Raw genomic sequence first — 17,278 nt, forward strand, 5'->3', positions numbered from 1 at the left:
AGAAAATACACTGACAAGAAACCTCAGAAGCCAAAAAGTATAGATGTAGAAACTGGTTTTTGAAAATTTGATCTTCAGAGTTCTGAATTCTCAGCCTTAAGGTAAATTTAAGATAGTTTTACTGATAAAGAGAGAAAAGGAAAAAACTATGCTTTGAAGTAGAAGTATACTATGCCTCGGTTTTTGGCTGCAGTTTTTATGATATAGTAAAGGAACATAATGATTTTTTCATTTTTTAAAAAAATGCTGAGGGGCAAGAAGAGCATGCATCCAACATCATGTCCCACTACAAAGCAAAACCCCCAAAATTCAATGTACAAAAGCAAAACAATGAATTTTCTTTTGAAAAATTTTGTAAAGGAAAGAGATCAGATCTGCAAGTCATTCAAAGCAAAATATATATATTTGTAAACATATAAAGAAAGAATTCCCATTTTGAGAGAATTTTACAGGCTAAAAACACAAGTGAAGAAAAATATTTTGGGGAAAAAGTGATAGGTCATCAGGAATAGTGGATGCTTCAGCAATAAGGAAGCTCCTATGTTCTCCTTACTGGTAAATGTTCACATTTTTGCACTGAAATAGGTACACTTCAGTGCTCCATGGCAATACACAAACATATTATCTTAAATTTCCTGTCTTCCTACCTCTTAAATGTGCCCCATCTTCTGTAGGAGTCCTTAAATGTTGGCCTTCTTGCTATCTTACACATTGCTTTTTGATGAAAACACAAAACGGAGCTTTCTAGGAATACATGATAAGGAATTGGTGATATGACCCTATGCAAGAAGACCTTTAAAAGGTGAAAAAGAGCTAAGCATACAGTGGGCTTTAAATTATGTCTTTATGCTTTATCTATAGGATTCCATCATGCTCAGAAGTTCATTAACTGCATTAATTCCAGTCTGTGGACCTGGACGTGGGAGGAGGTGGAGAAATGACAAAAGGAGCTATAGCTACGGGACCGTTCACTAGATGGAGAATCAAGCAAATGGAAGAAACAACATTTCCCACAGTTAATGTTTAGTGAGCCAGAGCCATTTTTTCAATGCACTAAAAGTTAAAGTTAAAGCTTAAACATGCTTTTCAACAACTTTTTTAAAAGCAGGTCTATCCCTTACCCCAAACAGACAGTAGAGACTGTTCAACCAGGACTGACCTAGCCTTTGTCTTGATATCACTGAACTCTAGCCCTATTCCACTCACATCTGGTGTAGCCAGGGATCAGTTCATCCCTTACTGGAGCTGTCAAAATGCACAACTCCAGGGGGCACAGTTCCCATGCTCTACAGTGTGAAGGGTGCAATGTGAAAGTCACCCTGTGCCGCCCCAAGGGACTTCTGCTAGAGGGAAGCTCAGACTGCTGTGCTGCTGTGGCTCTCATTCAAGGCAGAGACCCTAAGTTTAATTTCTAGAGGCTGTAATGAGCTGTGAAAAAATGGATAAGAAGATAACATTTTTTAAAGATCAGTGATGGATGATTCTCATTTATGTAATGAACTGTAGGCTGAGGAGAAATCTCATATACTAATCCTTCAAAACCTACAGGACTCTTTGGGTCTTAACCCCACCCCTTGCCTCTTATGCCTCCTTCTCTGACCCTGCATGTTCTCTACCCCTGTCCCCAAACCCTGTGCATATGTCTCCATTGTACTTTCCATTCTCGGTATACCTCTCCCCTTACTTATATCTTCTCCCTTTCCTTTTGATCTCTTTCATCTTTCTCTCTGCTCCTAACATTTATTTCTCTGTTCTGCTATTTTAAGCATTCCCAATATGTCACCTTATCTCTATCTCTCTAGGTCCTTCCTTTCTGTGTCCCAGTGGGCATCATTCATCTCCAGCTGCCTTTTTACTGTCTATTTACCCTTTCTCCCACTGTTTCTTTAATCTCCTTTGGTCAATACCCCATTTCTTTTATTTTTCTAGTTTCTTTCTTTCTATCTTTTCCTTTAACTGACCACGATGAGAAACCAAAGTACAGTGTCCTCTCTGGTCCCACACTGATTTTTCTTCTGTGTCTGTGGTCCTTGAAAATGTACAGAAGACATTTGGGGATTCAAAAGTAAATCTCAATACTCATAACATTTAAAGCTGGCCTTTCCATTACACCTTGAACATATTGCAATTTTATAGATATTTATAACACATGCTGAAGAACATTTTTATACTACTTATTCCTGCACCACACGAGACTACTAAAGTGCAGACTGTGTGATCCTTAATCTCAGCTCTACATATATTCCTCACTGGCTTTAGAATTCTTGAAAAAATGCTTAAACCTATGTCAAAATTCTTCTCAAGCATGTGTCTATTTTTCTCTTGACTACTTGTGTGCACAAAAGGAAAACTTGACTCCTTGCTTTGTTTCACCCAATTATTACCCTGCACTAAAGTCCACCTTTGGGCAGCAACAGTCACATGATTTTGGAACTCAGATAATGATTTAGGCAAATGCTGAGGAAGAAAACTTCCCAAATAATTTAGCATCTTCTTCAAGAAATCATAAAGTAAGCCACAAAATAGACCAAGAAGTAGTAACAGACTCATAAACATAAGAACAAAAATACATGAGTTAGAATCCAAAAGCTGGTTCATTGAAAAAATAATATAAAATAGATAAAATACCAAACAAACAACTTAAGAAGGGTAAAAGGGACAAAATGCAAATACACAAAATGAGAATTAGTTAAGGGGAAGGGGATAACCACAGAAACAGAGAAAATAGAAGGAATCTTAAGATGCTATTTTGTTCAATTATGGCCAAAAAATTCAGAAAAATGGAATAAAACATGTAATATTTAAAGAAAGCATAATTTGCTAAAATTGACTTAAAAAGAAGGAGAAAGATCTAAAGAGACCGATATTCAGGACTGATACTCCAGATACTTTCATGGCAGGGGCCTCAAACAGTAAGAACGGAATCCAGCTGTACCTGCACATTATGGCTGAACATAAGCCCTGCCAAGAGCCACATAAAACAGAAGAATTTGACAAAGAACTACCCTTAGAAGAGCTATAAGGTACTAATGGTTTAAGAGGAAATTCTACCAAAGCTTAAAAGAGTAGATAATTCCAAATTATTGAAATTTTAGAACATAGAAAAAGAAAATAAATGGGCATTTCATATTTGATAAAGATATTTAAAATCAGGGGAAAATATTGAAGGGAGATAGATCACTCAATAAATATTGCTGGGATAATTGAGTAGCCACATGGATCTGTACATCACACCACATACCAGAAAAAATTTCAAATGGACCAATGATTAAAGTGTTCAAAATGAATCCTTAAAAGTATTAGGAGAAATGTGACAACATTTTAATCTTAAAATGAAAAGAACTTTCCTAAAAAGACTTTTAAAAATCCATAAACCATAGTGGAAAATGGAGAGAAAATTTTAAATATACTTATAATTTATTATATTGACATTTTATAGGCGCTGGAAGGATACGTAGCATTTAATGATAGGGAGAGATGGGGGTAAACTAGGCAAATGTAGGTCACTATGGAAGAGAGGCTTTCACTTTATTAAAACATTGATTTATATTACATAATAATACCTATTTTAAGCATAAGGAAATACTTTCTGAGAAAGGAATACTTGCTTATGATAAAATATCTAGGAGGTGGTGGAGCCAAGATTTGAATTAAAAAAGAGAAACTGAGTTAAATAATGTGGCACATGATTATATATAATTTATATAACTCCAAAATCTAATATGTTAGAATAACTGAACTATTTGGAATAGTGCTTCACTTTACCTTACAGTAAATTGTAGAACTCTCTTCTTCATGGAATCCCGTTTTTTGTTCAGATATTTCATTTGGTGCTGTCTTATCGATGGTTTTTTCAAAGGAAGAACACAGGTATCAGTGGAAGGGAAGAATACTTTGGAAAGTATGTTGGCAATTCTCCATCCTATATATTAGGAGACATTTTCATCCCCTACATTTGATGAAACTTTTGTGCTATAACTTGTGAAAGGATCAGTTGGGTCATTTATCTCAGCCTGTTGAAAGAAAAGAAAAAGTAACCAGTTGACATAGAATTAAATGAGAAAAAAAGATGTATTATTATTAAAGTTAAAATGTATGCTTATTTTCTTTGACTAATGTTGCATTCTTCCTACTAAAATAAGCTTTAATAGAGAAATGCAGTTCCCCAAAAGATTTTAAAAATCGTAACAAGAATTTTCAATGAAATAAACAATTAAGCATGAAGGAAATCAGTCTTGAAATTTCAAAAATGTAATGATATAATTTCTATTTTAAATTTGTATACTTCCACACAAGAATTTCATAAGCATTTGTAATATGTAATAAGAAATTAAGCAATCAGTTGAAGTAATACAAATGTTTTATTAAGTCAGAATTTCATTTCTCTGTGCATAATCTAAACTTTCCTTGAAGTCAACAGAAAACTTCTATAGCACAAAACTTGAGTAAAGTAAAAAAACAAAAAGGGCTTTATATTTAGCTTTCATTGGAGATGTTTTAGGCTTTAGATTTATATTAAATTGAATATGTCCTAATATAGAAAAAAAACCTAACACAAAAATTCCACAATACTTAAGCAATTTTTATTCAGGGAAGAGCAATTTTCTGAATTTTCCTATTTATATTCAATAAATATCAGTCCATGACTGATTTTTAATCATATCTTCTTTTGAGACAGCTAGAGGCATGTTTTCCTTGGCTGGTATCAGTAATAATAAATGAAGATGTAAGTTTCAAAATGTCATGTATTATACTTTTTTTAGTGTTTACAATATGCTAATATTAAAAACTCTCTTTCTCATAACAAAGTTAGGTGCTGCCTCCTATTATTTAAGTTCTTTCCATTTTATTTAATATTATCCACCTTTGGGCAGCTCATTACCAGTCACTCAGGATTCATTTTAAATGTCTATAGATCCTATGGTAGAAAACAAAGGAATGAAAAATTTTTTTCTGCATATGAATATCTAACTAACCTCTTTAGGATTCCAAGATCAGGATTAGCTCAATGAAATTACTATTTAAAGACTGACTATTGCATTATCTAGACAAAATTACAGTGGAAAAAATGAGAACAATCTTATAATAAAGATTGAAAAAATAAAGGTTTAAAGCAATAAGGAAAACAGCAAAAGGCAAAGTAAATATATATATGGAATACTGTGAAATGATGAGAAAGAATAACATGCAAAAAACATGTGTAAAAAAATACGGTGAAGGGCCTCCCTGGTGGCGCAGTGGTTGGGAGTCCGCCTGCCAATGCAGGGGATACGGGTTCGTGCCCCGGTCTGGGAGGATCCCATATGCCGCGGAGTGGCTGGGCCCGTGAGCCATGGCCGCTGGGCCTGCGCGTCCGGAGCCTGTGCTCCGCAACGGGAGAGGCCACAACAGTGAGAGGCCCACATACCGCAAAAAAAAAAAAAAAAAAAATACGGTGAAAATCATGCAATAGGTAAGCATCAAAAAAATGAAATGAGGGCTCAAAATAGCCTCAAAGTGCTAGAAAATTAATACTGACATTTAAAAAAGAGAGCTGTATTTTCACTATTTCAGTAAAGGAACTTTATCACTAGCCCTCATTGAAATATACCTATTCTTAAATATCTTTGATTTCAATTATCTCTGGATGTTGAAATCAGTATACAATTATGTTTATACTATTCCCAGTTGTGTATCTTGCTTATTAACTAGGTCGAAATCATGGAAAGAGCATTCAATTTCAAACAAGAAGTTAAATTGTGCCAAGAACACTCAGTAGCTGTTGTGATTTTTAGGACATTATTTAATGTCTCAAAGTCTGCATGTTCATCTGTAAAATGTTAATCACAATACCTGGGCTGTTTATTCTGCTTAGTTTCTCTGGATTAATTTTTTCATAAGAAAAGGTACTTCAAAATCAGTAACAACATATAGTTGCACAAACATACTACTATGAGCTCTTCCATTGCTGAGAGAATGATGAATTAATAAATGTGTAAGTGACTGGACCAACAAAAATAATGTCTTCTCATCACATAATTTCTGGTAAAATACATTGTTTCCAGGAGAGCATTACCCTGCATTATAGAATCTTAATGCTCTTTTCATTTTGTCTCATTTGGCTATGCTTTGCTTTCTTCCCTCCCAGACTGGATAGGTTATATAGATCCAGATGCCAGCTCTCTCAAATAGCAAAATGACGGCATTGCCACATCTTTCATGATGGTTCCCTGGTTGAAAGCCCAGGTTAATTTTCCGCCCTCAATGACGTCCAAGGCATTCAACTTATGGAAATGTAGCTTCAAATATCAGTCAAAGGCATATTTGCCTATCTATAAAAGGTTTTGTTTGTTTTCCTGCAGGAAAAAGCCAGGAAAGAATATGGGGCTTTGCAGTTAGAAAGATCTGAAATCAGGTCTGGCTATCCCACTTACTAATTTATTTATTTATTATTTATTTATTTATTTCAATTAATTTATTATTTTTGGCTGTGTTGGGTCTTCTTTGTGGTGTGCAGGCTTCTCATTCTGGTGGCTTCTCTTGCTGCAGAGCATGGGCTCTAGAGCGCAGGGGCTTCAGTGATGCGGCACATAGGCTCAGTAGTTGTGGCTCATGGGCTCTCTTAGAGCACAGGCTCAGTAGCTGTGGTGCACGGGCTTAGTTGCTCCGTGGCATGTGGGATCTTCCCGGACCAGGGCTTGAACCCATGTCCCCTGCATTGGCAGGCGGATTCTTAACCACAGCACCACCAGGGAAGCCCCCATTTACTAATTTAAAATGCAAACGGGGAATTTAGTTAACCTCTCCAGGTCTATATTTTGTGTTTAGTTTGGTTCCATTTTGTTTTTCATTTGTGATGTGGAGATAATAATTACCACCTCAGAGTTTTGTGAGGATTCACCTAGACGACAAAGGATGATCTGTCTAGCCAATAGTGAGAAGCTCAATAGGCATCAGTTGCTTCAGGGCTACCCTAAGACAGACACTGATGCTCTGGTTTTTATAAGATCCTTCCACCACCAATCTTGAGAAGACTTGATCTAACCTCTTCATGCTGAAAACAAATTTGTTACAAAGCCACTTTTACATTAACAAATCTATCAAATAGGATTATAATTACACTTCCAGTCATCTCTATTCTAAAGAGTCTTCCTTCTCTTAAAGATATTATTCTCATTTTAAAATTCAGAGACTATGAATTTATTTATGCCAATGGTGCATAAGTATAAATCTATACTTCTTGGAAGTAAACTTACCCAAAATATGAATGACCATTATTTAGATTCCAAATTCATGAATTTACTACTATTGACTGCCAATGAATACTACCCCAAGCTCCAATCTTTATACATTATTTATACATTTTTATCATGTGTGCCTATTTTCTTAGCAATGCCATGCAAGTTTTAAAATTCAGGATCTTTCTTATTGCATTGTTGAAACTTGACATTTTTTATTAAGAAACAAATGGCAAATTTTATTATCTGATAATTTTACTGATTTAGTATTAAAATTGAAAAAGTGGTATTCCTGAAGAATATTTCTCTCTCACATAGATTGTAGCAACGTGCAAGGTCAGATACCCACCCTTCTGTCTTTATATTGGGCATAATGATGGTAAAAACCAGGATTCATTTAGGTTGGCAAGAAGATGGATGTCAGAGCAGGTGAAATTATTCAAGGAATTATGATGTAGTAGCAATACAAAAGAAAATAAAAGCCTGTCCAGAGTTCTGAATTTTCCATCAATAATTAGGGAAATGTAGTACCGAAATTTAAGCTAACCCACACTACCCTTGACATGATGGAATAAAAGAGAAAGAAATAGGATATTAAGCCACTGTGGCATAGTTTGCATTAAATTTTGTCTCCATCTCTTACTATGTCTCTGTTTTTGGTCTCCACCTGCCCTTAAGTAGTCTTAGACCTGGGAACATTTAACTTATTTGTGAAAAAAATTATAATTTTTTCTTCAAACTTCAAAATTTAAATATAAGTGACTTACTGGTGGTCTCAAAAGGTTATTTCCTACAGGAGTTATAAAATCTCACAAAGGAGGACAGCATGAGTAACTCCTTGTTACTAAAATTGTGGTCCTTAGACCATTATTATTGTCATTACCTAGGAGCATGTTCTAAATAGAGAATTTCAGGCCCTACTCCTGAATATATTAAAGTTTAAAAGGACTGATGTAGTAGATTAAGAAAAGGACTAGATGGAAATATCCATTTTCCCACTTTATAAGTTGTGTGATCTTGCACAAGTTACTTAACCACTCCAAGCATGTTTCTTCATTCCTAAAATAGAATAAAAATAATACTGTCCTTTCTAGGTTACTGTAAAAATTAAACACAAAACGTGAATATATTTTCTAGCATAGTGTCTGGCACACAAAAGTTCTTCAATAAATGTTAGTTCCTTGTTTATATCTAATTTTGGAGGCAGGATGACATGGAAATGGCAAAGCCTTTGGGTTAAACTCACTCATAGGTGCATTCACCACCAGCTACTTCTTTTAATCGTTTAGACTCAGATCCTCTATCCGTATGTGTGATGGTGGTGGTGGGAGAGTTATAAGGCTTAGATGAGTTAATAAAGGTAAGATACTTAGCACAGTGGCTGGTGCACTGTAAAAACTCTACAAATATTTTTGTTTTCTTAAAACAACCTATCTGTTATACTGGAATTCTATTCATAAGTATTTAAAGAAACCACACTCTTTCAAAAATACACCTCCCTTTCCACGTTTAAGAGTTTCCATTTATGTCAAAAGAAGAGCCATATATGGGGGATGAGAGAGATTGTTATTGCGAGAATAGAGACTAATAGTGCTGTTTATTCTATTTTGCTGCTTAAAGAGTACATTAGGAAGATGGCAGCATGGGAGGATGCGGAGTTCACGTCTCCCTACAACCAGGGCACCTGCTGGATGCTGGTGGGGGACCTCAATACCCAAGAAAATGGGAGGAACCCCAAGCAACTGGGTAGAATGTGGAGGGGTGAGGGGGAGGGGAAGTGGAGGCCAGACAGGACCAGTGTCCCTGAGGGGTGGCTGGGAGAGGGGAGGGGTTCCCATGCATGCTGGGACCCTTGGGAGCTTGGAGGATCGGGGGGAGTGCACCTAGCATTTCCCCTGCCCAATTGGGTTCTGGGAGGCCTGCTGGGCTCCCAGACCTGGTCCTCTGTTCTCTGGGGCCCCCTCTGGGCCACGTGGGTCCTAGGAGCATAGGAGGGAGGTGGGGGGAGAATAGGAGAGGAGGATGGGGAGGGGCCCTCCGGGACTGGAGGGTCAGGGGAGGCACGGAGGGCATTTCCCCAACCCACTTGGGCCCTAGGAAGCCTGCTAGGCTACCAGTCCTGGTCCTCCATTCTCTAGGGCCCCCTCTGACCTTGTGGGTCCTAGGGGCATGGGAGGGAGGAGGGAAAGAGGAGGAGAGGCGGACAGTGGGACCCTCCAGGACCAGAAAATCAGCAGAGGTGTGGAGTGCATTCCCCCCACCCATTCAGGCCCTGGGAAGCCTGCTGGGGTCCTGGTTCAGGTCTTTTGCCTTCCAGAACCCCCTCCAGCTGTGTTGGTCCTGGAATGGGGGGAAGAAAAGGAGAGTGGTTGCGAAGTGGCCCTCTGGGATCGGAGGATCACAGGAGGCACCGTGGGCATTTCCCCCACACTCTTGGGCCCCCAGAAGCCTGCTGGGCTCCCTGGCCAGGTCCTCGTTCACCAGGGCCCCTTCCAGGGCGCATTGGTCCTAGGGGCATAGGAGGGAGGAAGGGGGAGAAGAGGAGAGGTGGAAGGGGAGGGGCCCTCTGGGGTGGAGGATCAGGGGAGGCACAGAGGGTGTTTCCCCCACCCACTTGGGCCCCAGGAAGCCTGCTGGGCTCCCAGCCATGGTTCTCCATTCTCCAAGACACCCTCTGGCCGTGGGGGTCCTAGGGTCATAGGAGAGAGGCAAGAGGGGGGAAGAGGAGGAGAGGGAGATGGGAGGGGAACCTCCAGGACCGGAGGATCAGGGGAAGCACCACAGGCGTTTCCCCCACCCACTCAGCCCCAGAAAGCCTGCTGGGCTTCCAGGTCTGGTCCCCTGCCTTCCTGGGCCCTCTCCAGCCACGTGGGCCTAGGAGGGGAGGGAGTGAGCGATGAAGAAGAGAGACCAAAGGGGAGGGAGCCTCTGGGATAGAAGAACTGTGGGAACAGACCTAGCATTTCCCCCACCTACTTGGGCCCAGGGAGCCTGCTGGGGTCCTGGACCTGGTCCTCCACCCTCCAAGGCTAGAGGCACCGCTGGAGCCTCCTACCGTGCTGAGTCTAAGCGCCACCACCCACCCCTCCCAGCACCTTTATGGCCCTGTTGGGTCTGAAGCATAGGCCCTGCCTACTGCCTAAACCCCGCCCCTACCTAAGTTCTGCCACACACAGCCAAGGCCTTTTCAGGCTTTTTTTTCCTCCTGTCTTTTTCTATTGTGGTTCTCTTTTACCTTCTGGTTGTTTCATCTGTATATTAATTTATTTTTTCCATTTTTTTAGTTTTCTAATTTTATTTTATTTTTTACTCTGTTATTGTTCTGCTCCTTTTTTTTTCTTTTCTTTGTTTTTCAGAACTGCGTGGCTTGTGGAATCTTGGTTCATGAGTTGGGGGTCGGGTCTGAGCTCCTGCAATGGGGGCTCCGAGTCCAAACCACTGGACTAACAGAAAACCTCAGACCCCAGGGAATATTCATCACAGTGAGGTCTCCCACAAGTCCTCATCTCGACACCAAGACCCAGCTGTATGCAGCAGCCCACAAACTCAAGTGCTGGAAGCCTCAGGCCAAACAACCAGTAAGACAGGAACACAATCCCACCCACCAAAAAGAAAAAAAAAAAATACTGAGACGACAAGAAAATATGTCACTGATGAAGAAGCAAGGTAAAAAATTACAAGACCAATAAATGAAGAGGAAATAGGCAACCTTCCTGAAAAAGAATTCAGAGTAATGATAGTAAAGATGAACCAGAATCTCGGAAACAGAATGGAGGCACAGATCGAGAAAATACAAGAAATGTTTAACAAAGACCTAGAAGAACTAAAGAACAGAGATAAACAACACAATAACTAATATGAAAAATACACAAGAAGGAATCAATAACAGAATAACTGAGGGAGGAGAACAAATAAGTGAGCTGGAAGAGAGAATGTTGGAAATAACTGATGAGGAGCAGAGTAAAGACAAAACAATGAAAAGAACTGAAGACAATCTCAGAGACATCTTGTACAACACTAAACACACCAACATTCGAATTATAGGGGTCCCAGAAAAAGAAGAGAAAAGGAAAGGGTCTGAGAAAATATTCAGAGAGATTATAGTGGAAAAATTCCCTAACATGGGCAAGGAAATAGTCACCCAAGTTCAGGAAGTGCAGAGTCCCACACAGGTTAAACCCTAGGAGAAACACACCAAGACACATATTAATCAAACTAACTAACATTAAATTCAAAGAAAAAATATTAAAAGCAGCAAGGGAAAAGCAAAAAATAACATACAAAGGAATCCCCATAAGGTTAACCGCTGATTTTTCAGCAGAAACTCTGCAGGCCAGAAGGCAGTGGCAGGACATACTTAAAGTGATAAAAGAGAAAAACCTACAACCAAGATTACTCTACCCAGCAAGGATTTCATTCAGATTCAATGGAGAAATCAAAAGCTTTTCAGACAAGCAAAAGCTAAAGAATTCAGCACCACCAAACCAGCTTTACAACAAATAAATGCTAAAGGAACTTTTCTAGGCAGGAAACACAAGAGAAGAAAAAGACCCACACCAAAAGCAAATAGAGAAAGAAGAACAAAGAAAATCCAAAATTATTACAAGGAAAGAAATCATAAAAATCAAAGTAGAAGTAAGTGAAATAGAAATGAAGAAAAATAGCAAAGATCAATAAAACTAAAATTTGGTTCTTTGAGAAGATTGAAAAAAATTGATAAACCTTTAGCCAAACTGATCAAGAAAAAAAGGTAGAGGATGCAAATCAATAAAATTAGAAATGAAAAAGGAGAAATCACAACTGACACTGCAGAAATACAAAGTATTATAAGAGAATACTACGAACAACTATATGCCAATAAAATGGACAACCACAAAAAAATGGACAAATTCTTGGAAAGGGACAATTTTTCAAGACTGAACCTGAAAGAATTAGAAAATATAAACAGACTTATCACAAGTTCTGAAATTGAAACTATAATTAAAAATCTTCCAACAAACAAAAGTCCAGGACCAGATGATTCACAGGTGAATTCGAGCTGACATCCATCATTCTGAAACTCATCCAAAAAACTGCAGAGGAAGGAACACTCCCAAACTCATTCTACAAGGCCACCATCACCTGGACACCAAAACCAGACAAAGATATCACACACAAAAAAGAAATTCACAGACCAATATCACTGATGATTATAGAGGCAAAAATCCTCAACAAAATACTAGCAAACAGAATCCAACAGCATATTAAAAGGATCATACACCATGATCAAGTGGGTTTGATCCCAGGGATACAAGGATTCTTCAGCATATGAAAATCAATCAATGTGATACACCCTATTAACAAACTGAAGAATAAAAACCATATGATCATCTCAACAGATGCAGAAAAAGCTTTTGACAAAATTCAACACCCATTTATGATAAAAACTCTTCAGAAAGTGGTCATAGAGGGAACCTACCTGAACACGATAAAGGCCATATATGAGAAACACACAGCAAACAGAATTCACAATGGTGGAAAAGTGAAAGCATTTCCTCTAAGATCAGGAAAAAGACAAGGATGTCTTGTCTTTTTCCTGATCAACATAGTTGCTGAAGTCAACATAGTTGTTGAAGTGCTAGCCACAGCAATCAGAGAAGAGAAAGAAAAGGAACACAAATTGGTAAAGAAGTAAAACTGTCACTGTTTGCAGATGACATGATACTATACACAGAAAATCCTAAAGATGCCACCGGAACTACTAGAGCTAATCAATGAATTTGGGAAAGTTTTAGTATACAAAATAATGCACAGAAATCTCTTGCATTCCTATACACTAACAATGAAAGATCAGAGAGAGAAATTAAGGAAACAATCACATTCACCATTGCAACAAAAAGAATAAAATACCTAGGAATAAACCTACCTAAGGAGACAAAAGACCTGTACTCAGAAAACTACAAGACACTGATGAAACAAATCAAAGATGACATAAACATGGAGAGATATACCATGTTCATGGATTGGAAGAATCAATATTGTGAAAATGACTATACTACCCAAAGCAATCTACAGATACAACGCAATCCCTATCAAATAACCAATGGCATTTTTTACAGGGCTAGAATGAAAAATCTTAAAATTTGTATGGAGACACAAAAGACCTCGCATAAACAAAGCAATCTTGAGGGAAAAAAATGGAGCTGGAGGAATTGGACTCCCTGACTTCAGACTATACTACAAAGCTACAGTAATCAAGACAATATGGTACTGGCATAAAAACAGAAATACAGATCAATGGAACAAGATACAAAGGCAGAGATAAACCGACACACCTGTGGTTAACTAATCTATGACAAAGGAGGCAAGGATATACAATGGAGAAAAGACAGTGTCTTCAATAACTGGTGCTGGAAAAACTGGACACTTACATGTTAAAGAATGAAGTTAGAACACTCCCTAACATCATACACAAAAATAAACTCAAGATGGATTAGAGACCTAAATGTAAGACCGGACACTATAAAACTCTTAGAAGAAAACATAGGAAGAACACTCTTTGACATAAATCACAGCAAGATCTTTCATGACCCACCTCCCAGAGTAATCAAAATAGAAACAAAGAAACAAATGGGACCTAATGAAACTTAAAAGCTTTTGTACAGCAAAGGAAACTATAAACAAGACGAAAAGACAACCCTCAGAATGGGAGAAAATATTTGCAAATGAATCAACAGACAAAGGATTAATCTCCAAAATATATAAACAGCTCATGCAGCTCCATATTAAATAACAACTGAGTCAAAAAACGGGCAGAACACCTAAACAGACATTTCTCCAAAGAAGACATACAGATGGCCAAGAGGCACAGGAAAGGCTGCTCAGCATCACTAATTATTAGAGAAATTCAAATCAAAACTACAATGAGGTATCACCTCACACCAGTTAGAATGGGCATCATCAGAAAATCTACAAACAACAAATGCTCGAGAGGGTGTGGAGAGAAGGGAACCCTCTTGCACTGTTGGTGGGAATAAAAATTGATACAGCCACTGTGGAGAACAATATAGAGGTTCCTTAAAAAACTAAAAATAGAATTACCATATGACCCAGCAATCCCACTACTGGTCATATACCCAGAGAAAACTATAATTCAAAAAACCACATGCACCCCAATGTTCATTGCAGCACTATTTACAATAGCCAGGTCATTTAAGCAATCTAAATTCCCATCAACAGATGAATGGATAAAGAAGATGTGGTAAACCTATACAATGGAATATTGCACCATAAAAAAGAAAATTTGTTCATTTGTAGAGACGCAGATGGACCTAGAGACTATCATACAGAGTGAAATGTCAGAAATAGAAAAACAAATACCGTATATTAACACATATATGTGGAAGCTACAAAAATGGTACAGATGAACTGTTTGCAAGGCAGAAATAGAAACACAGATGTAGAGAAACACACATATGGACACCAAGGGGGGAAAGCAGGGGAGGGTGGTGGTGGTGGGATGAATTGGGAGATTGGGAACAACACATATACACTATTATTATAAAATATATAACTAATAAGAACCTGCTGTATAAAAAATAAATAAATAAAATAAAATTCAAAAAATAAAGATCAAATTATATAAAAGTAAAAATTAAAAAAAGAAATACAAATTGGAAAAGAAGTAGTAAAACTGTCACTGTTTGCAGATGACATGATACTATACACGGAAAATCCTAAAGATGCCACAATAAAACTACTAGAACTAATCAATGAATTTGTTAAGCTTGCAGGATACAAAATTAATGCACAGAAATCTCTTGCATTCCTATACATTAACAATGAAAGATCAGAAAGAGTAATTATGGAAACAATTCCATTCACCACTGTAATAAAAAGAATAAAATAGCTAGGAATAAACCTACCTAAGGAGATGAAAAACTTGTACTCAGAAAACAATAAAACACTGGTGAAAGAAATCAAAGATGACATAAACAGATGAAGAAATATACCATCCTCTTGGATTGGAAGAATCAACATTGTGGAAATAACTATACTACCCAAAGCAATCTACAGATCCAATGCAATCCCTATCACACTACCAATGGCATTCTTTACAGAATTAGAACAAAATTTTTTACAATTTGTATGGAAACACAAAAGACGCTGAATAACAAAAGCAATCTTGAGAAAGAAAAACAGAGCTGGCGGAATCTGGCTCCCAGACTTCAAACTGTACTACAAAGCTACAGTAATCAACACAGTACGGTACTGGCACCAAAACACAAATATAGATCAATGGTATAGGATAGAAAGCCCAGAGATAAACCCACGCACATATGGTCACCTAATTTATGACAAAGGAGGCAAGAACATACAATGGAGAAAAGACAGACTCTTCAATAAGTGGTGCTGGGAAAACTGGACAGCAACATGTAAAAGAATGAAATTAGAATACTCCCTAACACCATACACAAAAATAAACTCAAAATGGATTAAAGATCTAAATGTAAGACCGGACACTATAAAACTCTTAGAGGAAAACATAGGGAAAACTCTCTTTGACATAAATCACAGCAAGATCATTTTTGACCCACCTCCTAGAGTAATGAAAATAAAAACAAAAATAAACAAATGGGAGCTAATGAAACTGAAAAGCTTTTGCACAGCAAAGGAAACTATAAACAAGATGAAAAGACAACCCTTAGAATGGGAAAAAATATTTGCAAATGAAGCAACTGACAAAGGATTAACCTCCAAAATATACAAACATGTCTTGGAGCTCCATATCAAAAAAACAAACAACCGAATCAAAAAACGGGCAGAAATCCTAAACAGACATTTCACCAAAGAAGACATACAGATGGCCAAGAGACACATGAAAGGCTGCTCAACATCACTAATTATTAGAGCAATGCAAAACTGCAATTAGATATCACCTCACACTGGTCAGAATGGCCATCATCACAAAATCCACAAACAATAAATGCTGGAGAGGGTGTGGAGAAAAGGGAACCCTATTGCACTGCTGGTGGGAATGTAAATTGATACAGCCACTATGGAGAACAGTATGGAAGTTCCTTAAAAAAACTAAAAATAGAACTACCATATGACCCCACAGTCCCACTACTGGGCATATACCCTGAGAAAACCATAATTCAAAGAGACATATGTACCCCAATGTTCACTGCAGCTCTATTTACAATAGCCAGGACACGGAAACAGTCTAAATGTCCAATGACAGATGAATGGATAAAGAAGATGTGGTACATATATACAATAGAATATTACTCAGCCATAAAACGGAAAGAAATTGGGTCAGTTGTAGAGTTGTGGATGGACCTAGAGTCCGTCATACAGAGTGAAGTAAGTCAGAAAGAGAAAAACAAATATCATATATTAACACATACATGTGGAATCTAGAAAAATGGTACAGATGCACCTATCTGCAGGGCAGGAATAGAGATGTAGATGTAGAGTAGAGAACCGACATGTGGACATGGTGGTGAAAGGGAAGATGGAACGAACTGGGAGATTAGGTTTGGCATAAATACACTACCATGTGTAAAATAGGTAGTGGAAACCTGCTATATAGCACGGGGAGCTCAGCTTGGTGCTCTGTGACAACCTAGCTGGGTGGGATGGTGGCGGGGAGCAAGTCCAAGAGGGAGGGGATATATGTATACATATAGCTGATTCAATTCATTGTACAGCAGAAATTAACACAACATTGTAAAGCAATTATACTCCAATAACTAGAAAAAGTACATTAGGAGTATGGAAATATCATTAAGAATAAAAACAAATTTTATTTTAAAGATATCACCATGAAATGTTAACAAGCAAGGGCTTTACCTAATGCGTCAAAAGTACTCTGAATAAAGTCACATATTCATTTTAGTTGTACATATTTCATTTTGATATTTTAGGTCATATACCAGATGGCAGAAAGCATTTATACATGATGACTTTTCTAGATGTGCCAACATATGCTGCTGAATTGCCTATACAGAAGATCCTTGCTCATTGCAAGTCTCCATGGAAGTATTTCAAACAAAGCACATCAATTAACATTTGTTTAT

The 17,278-nt window shown here is 37.8% G+C and overlaps 1 protein-coding gene across 1 annotated transcript in view; it reads right to left on the reverse strand.

The window, feature by feature from the left end:
• TMEM232 (transmembrane protein 232) overlaps window positions 1-17,278 on the reverse strand; it is a 224,044-nt gene that overhangs the window by 126,185 nt on the left and 80,581 nt on the right. Inside the window, 1 exon segment of the mRNA XM_060094374.1 lies at window positions 3,766-4,013. Within this exon segment, the coding sequence (XP_059950357.1) occupies window positions 3,766-4,013 (248 nt within the window).

The sequence above is a fragment of the Mesoplodon densirostris genome, chromosome 3, assembly GCF_025265405.1.
Source record: "Mesoplodon densirostris isolate mMesDen1 chromosome 3, mMesDen1 primary haplotype, whole genome shotgun sequence".
NCBI classification, from domain to species: domain Eukaryota; kingdom Metazoa; phylum Chordata; class Mammalia; order Artiodactyla; family Ziphiidae; genus Mesoplodon; species Mesoplodon densirostris.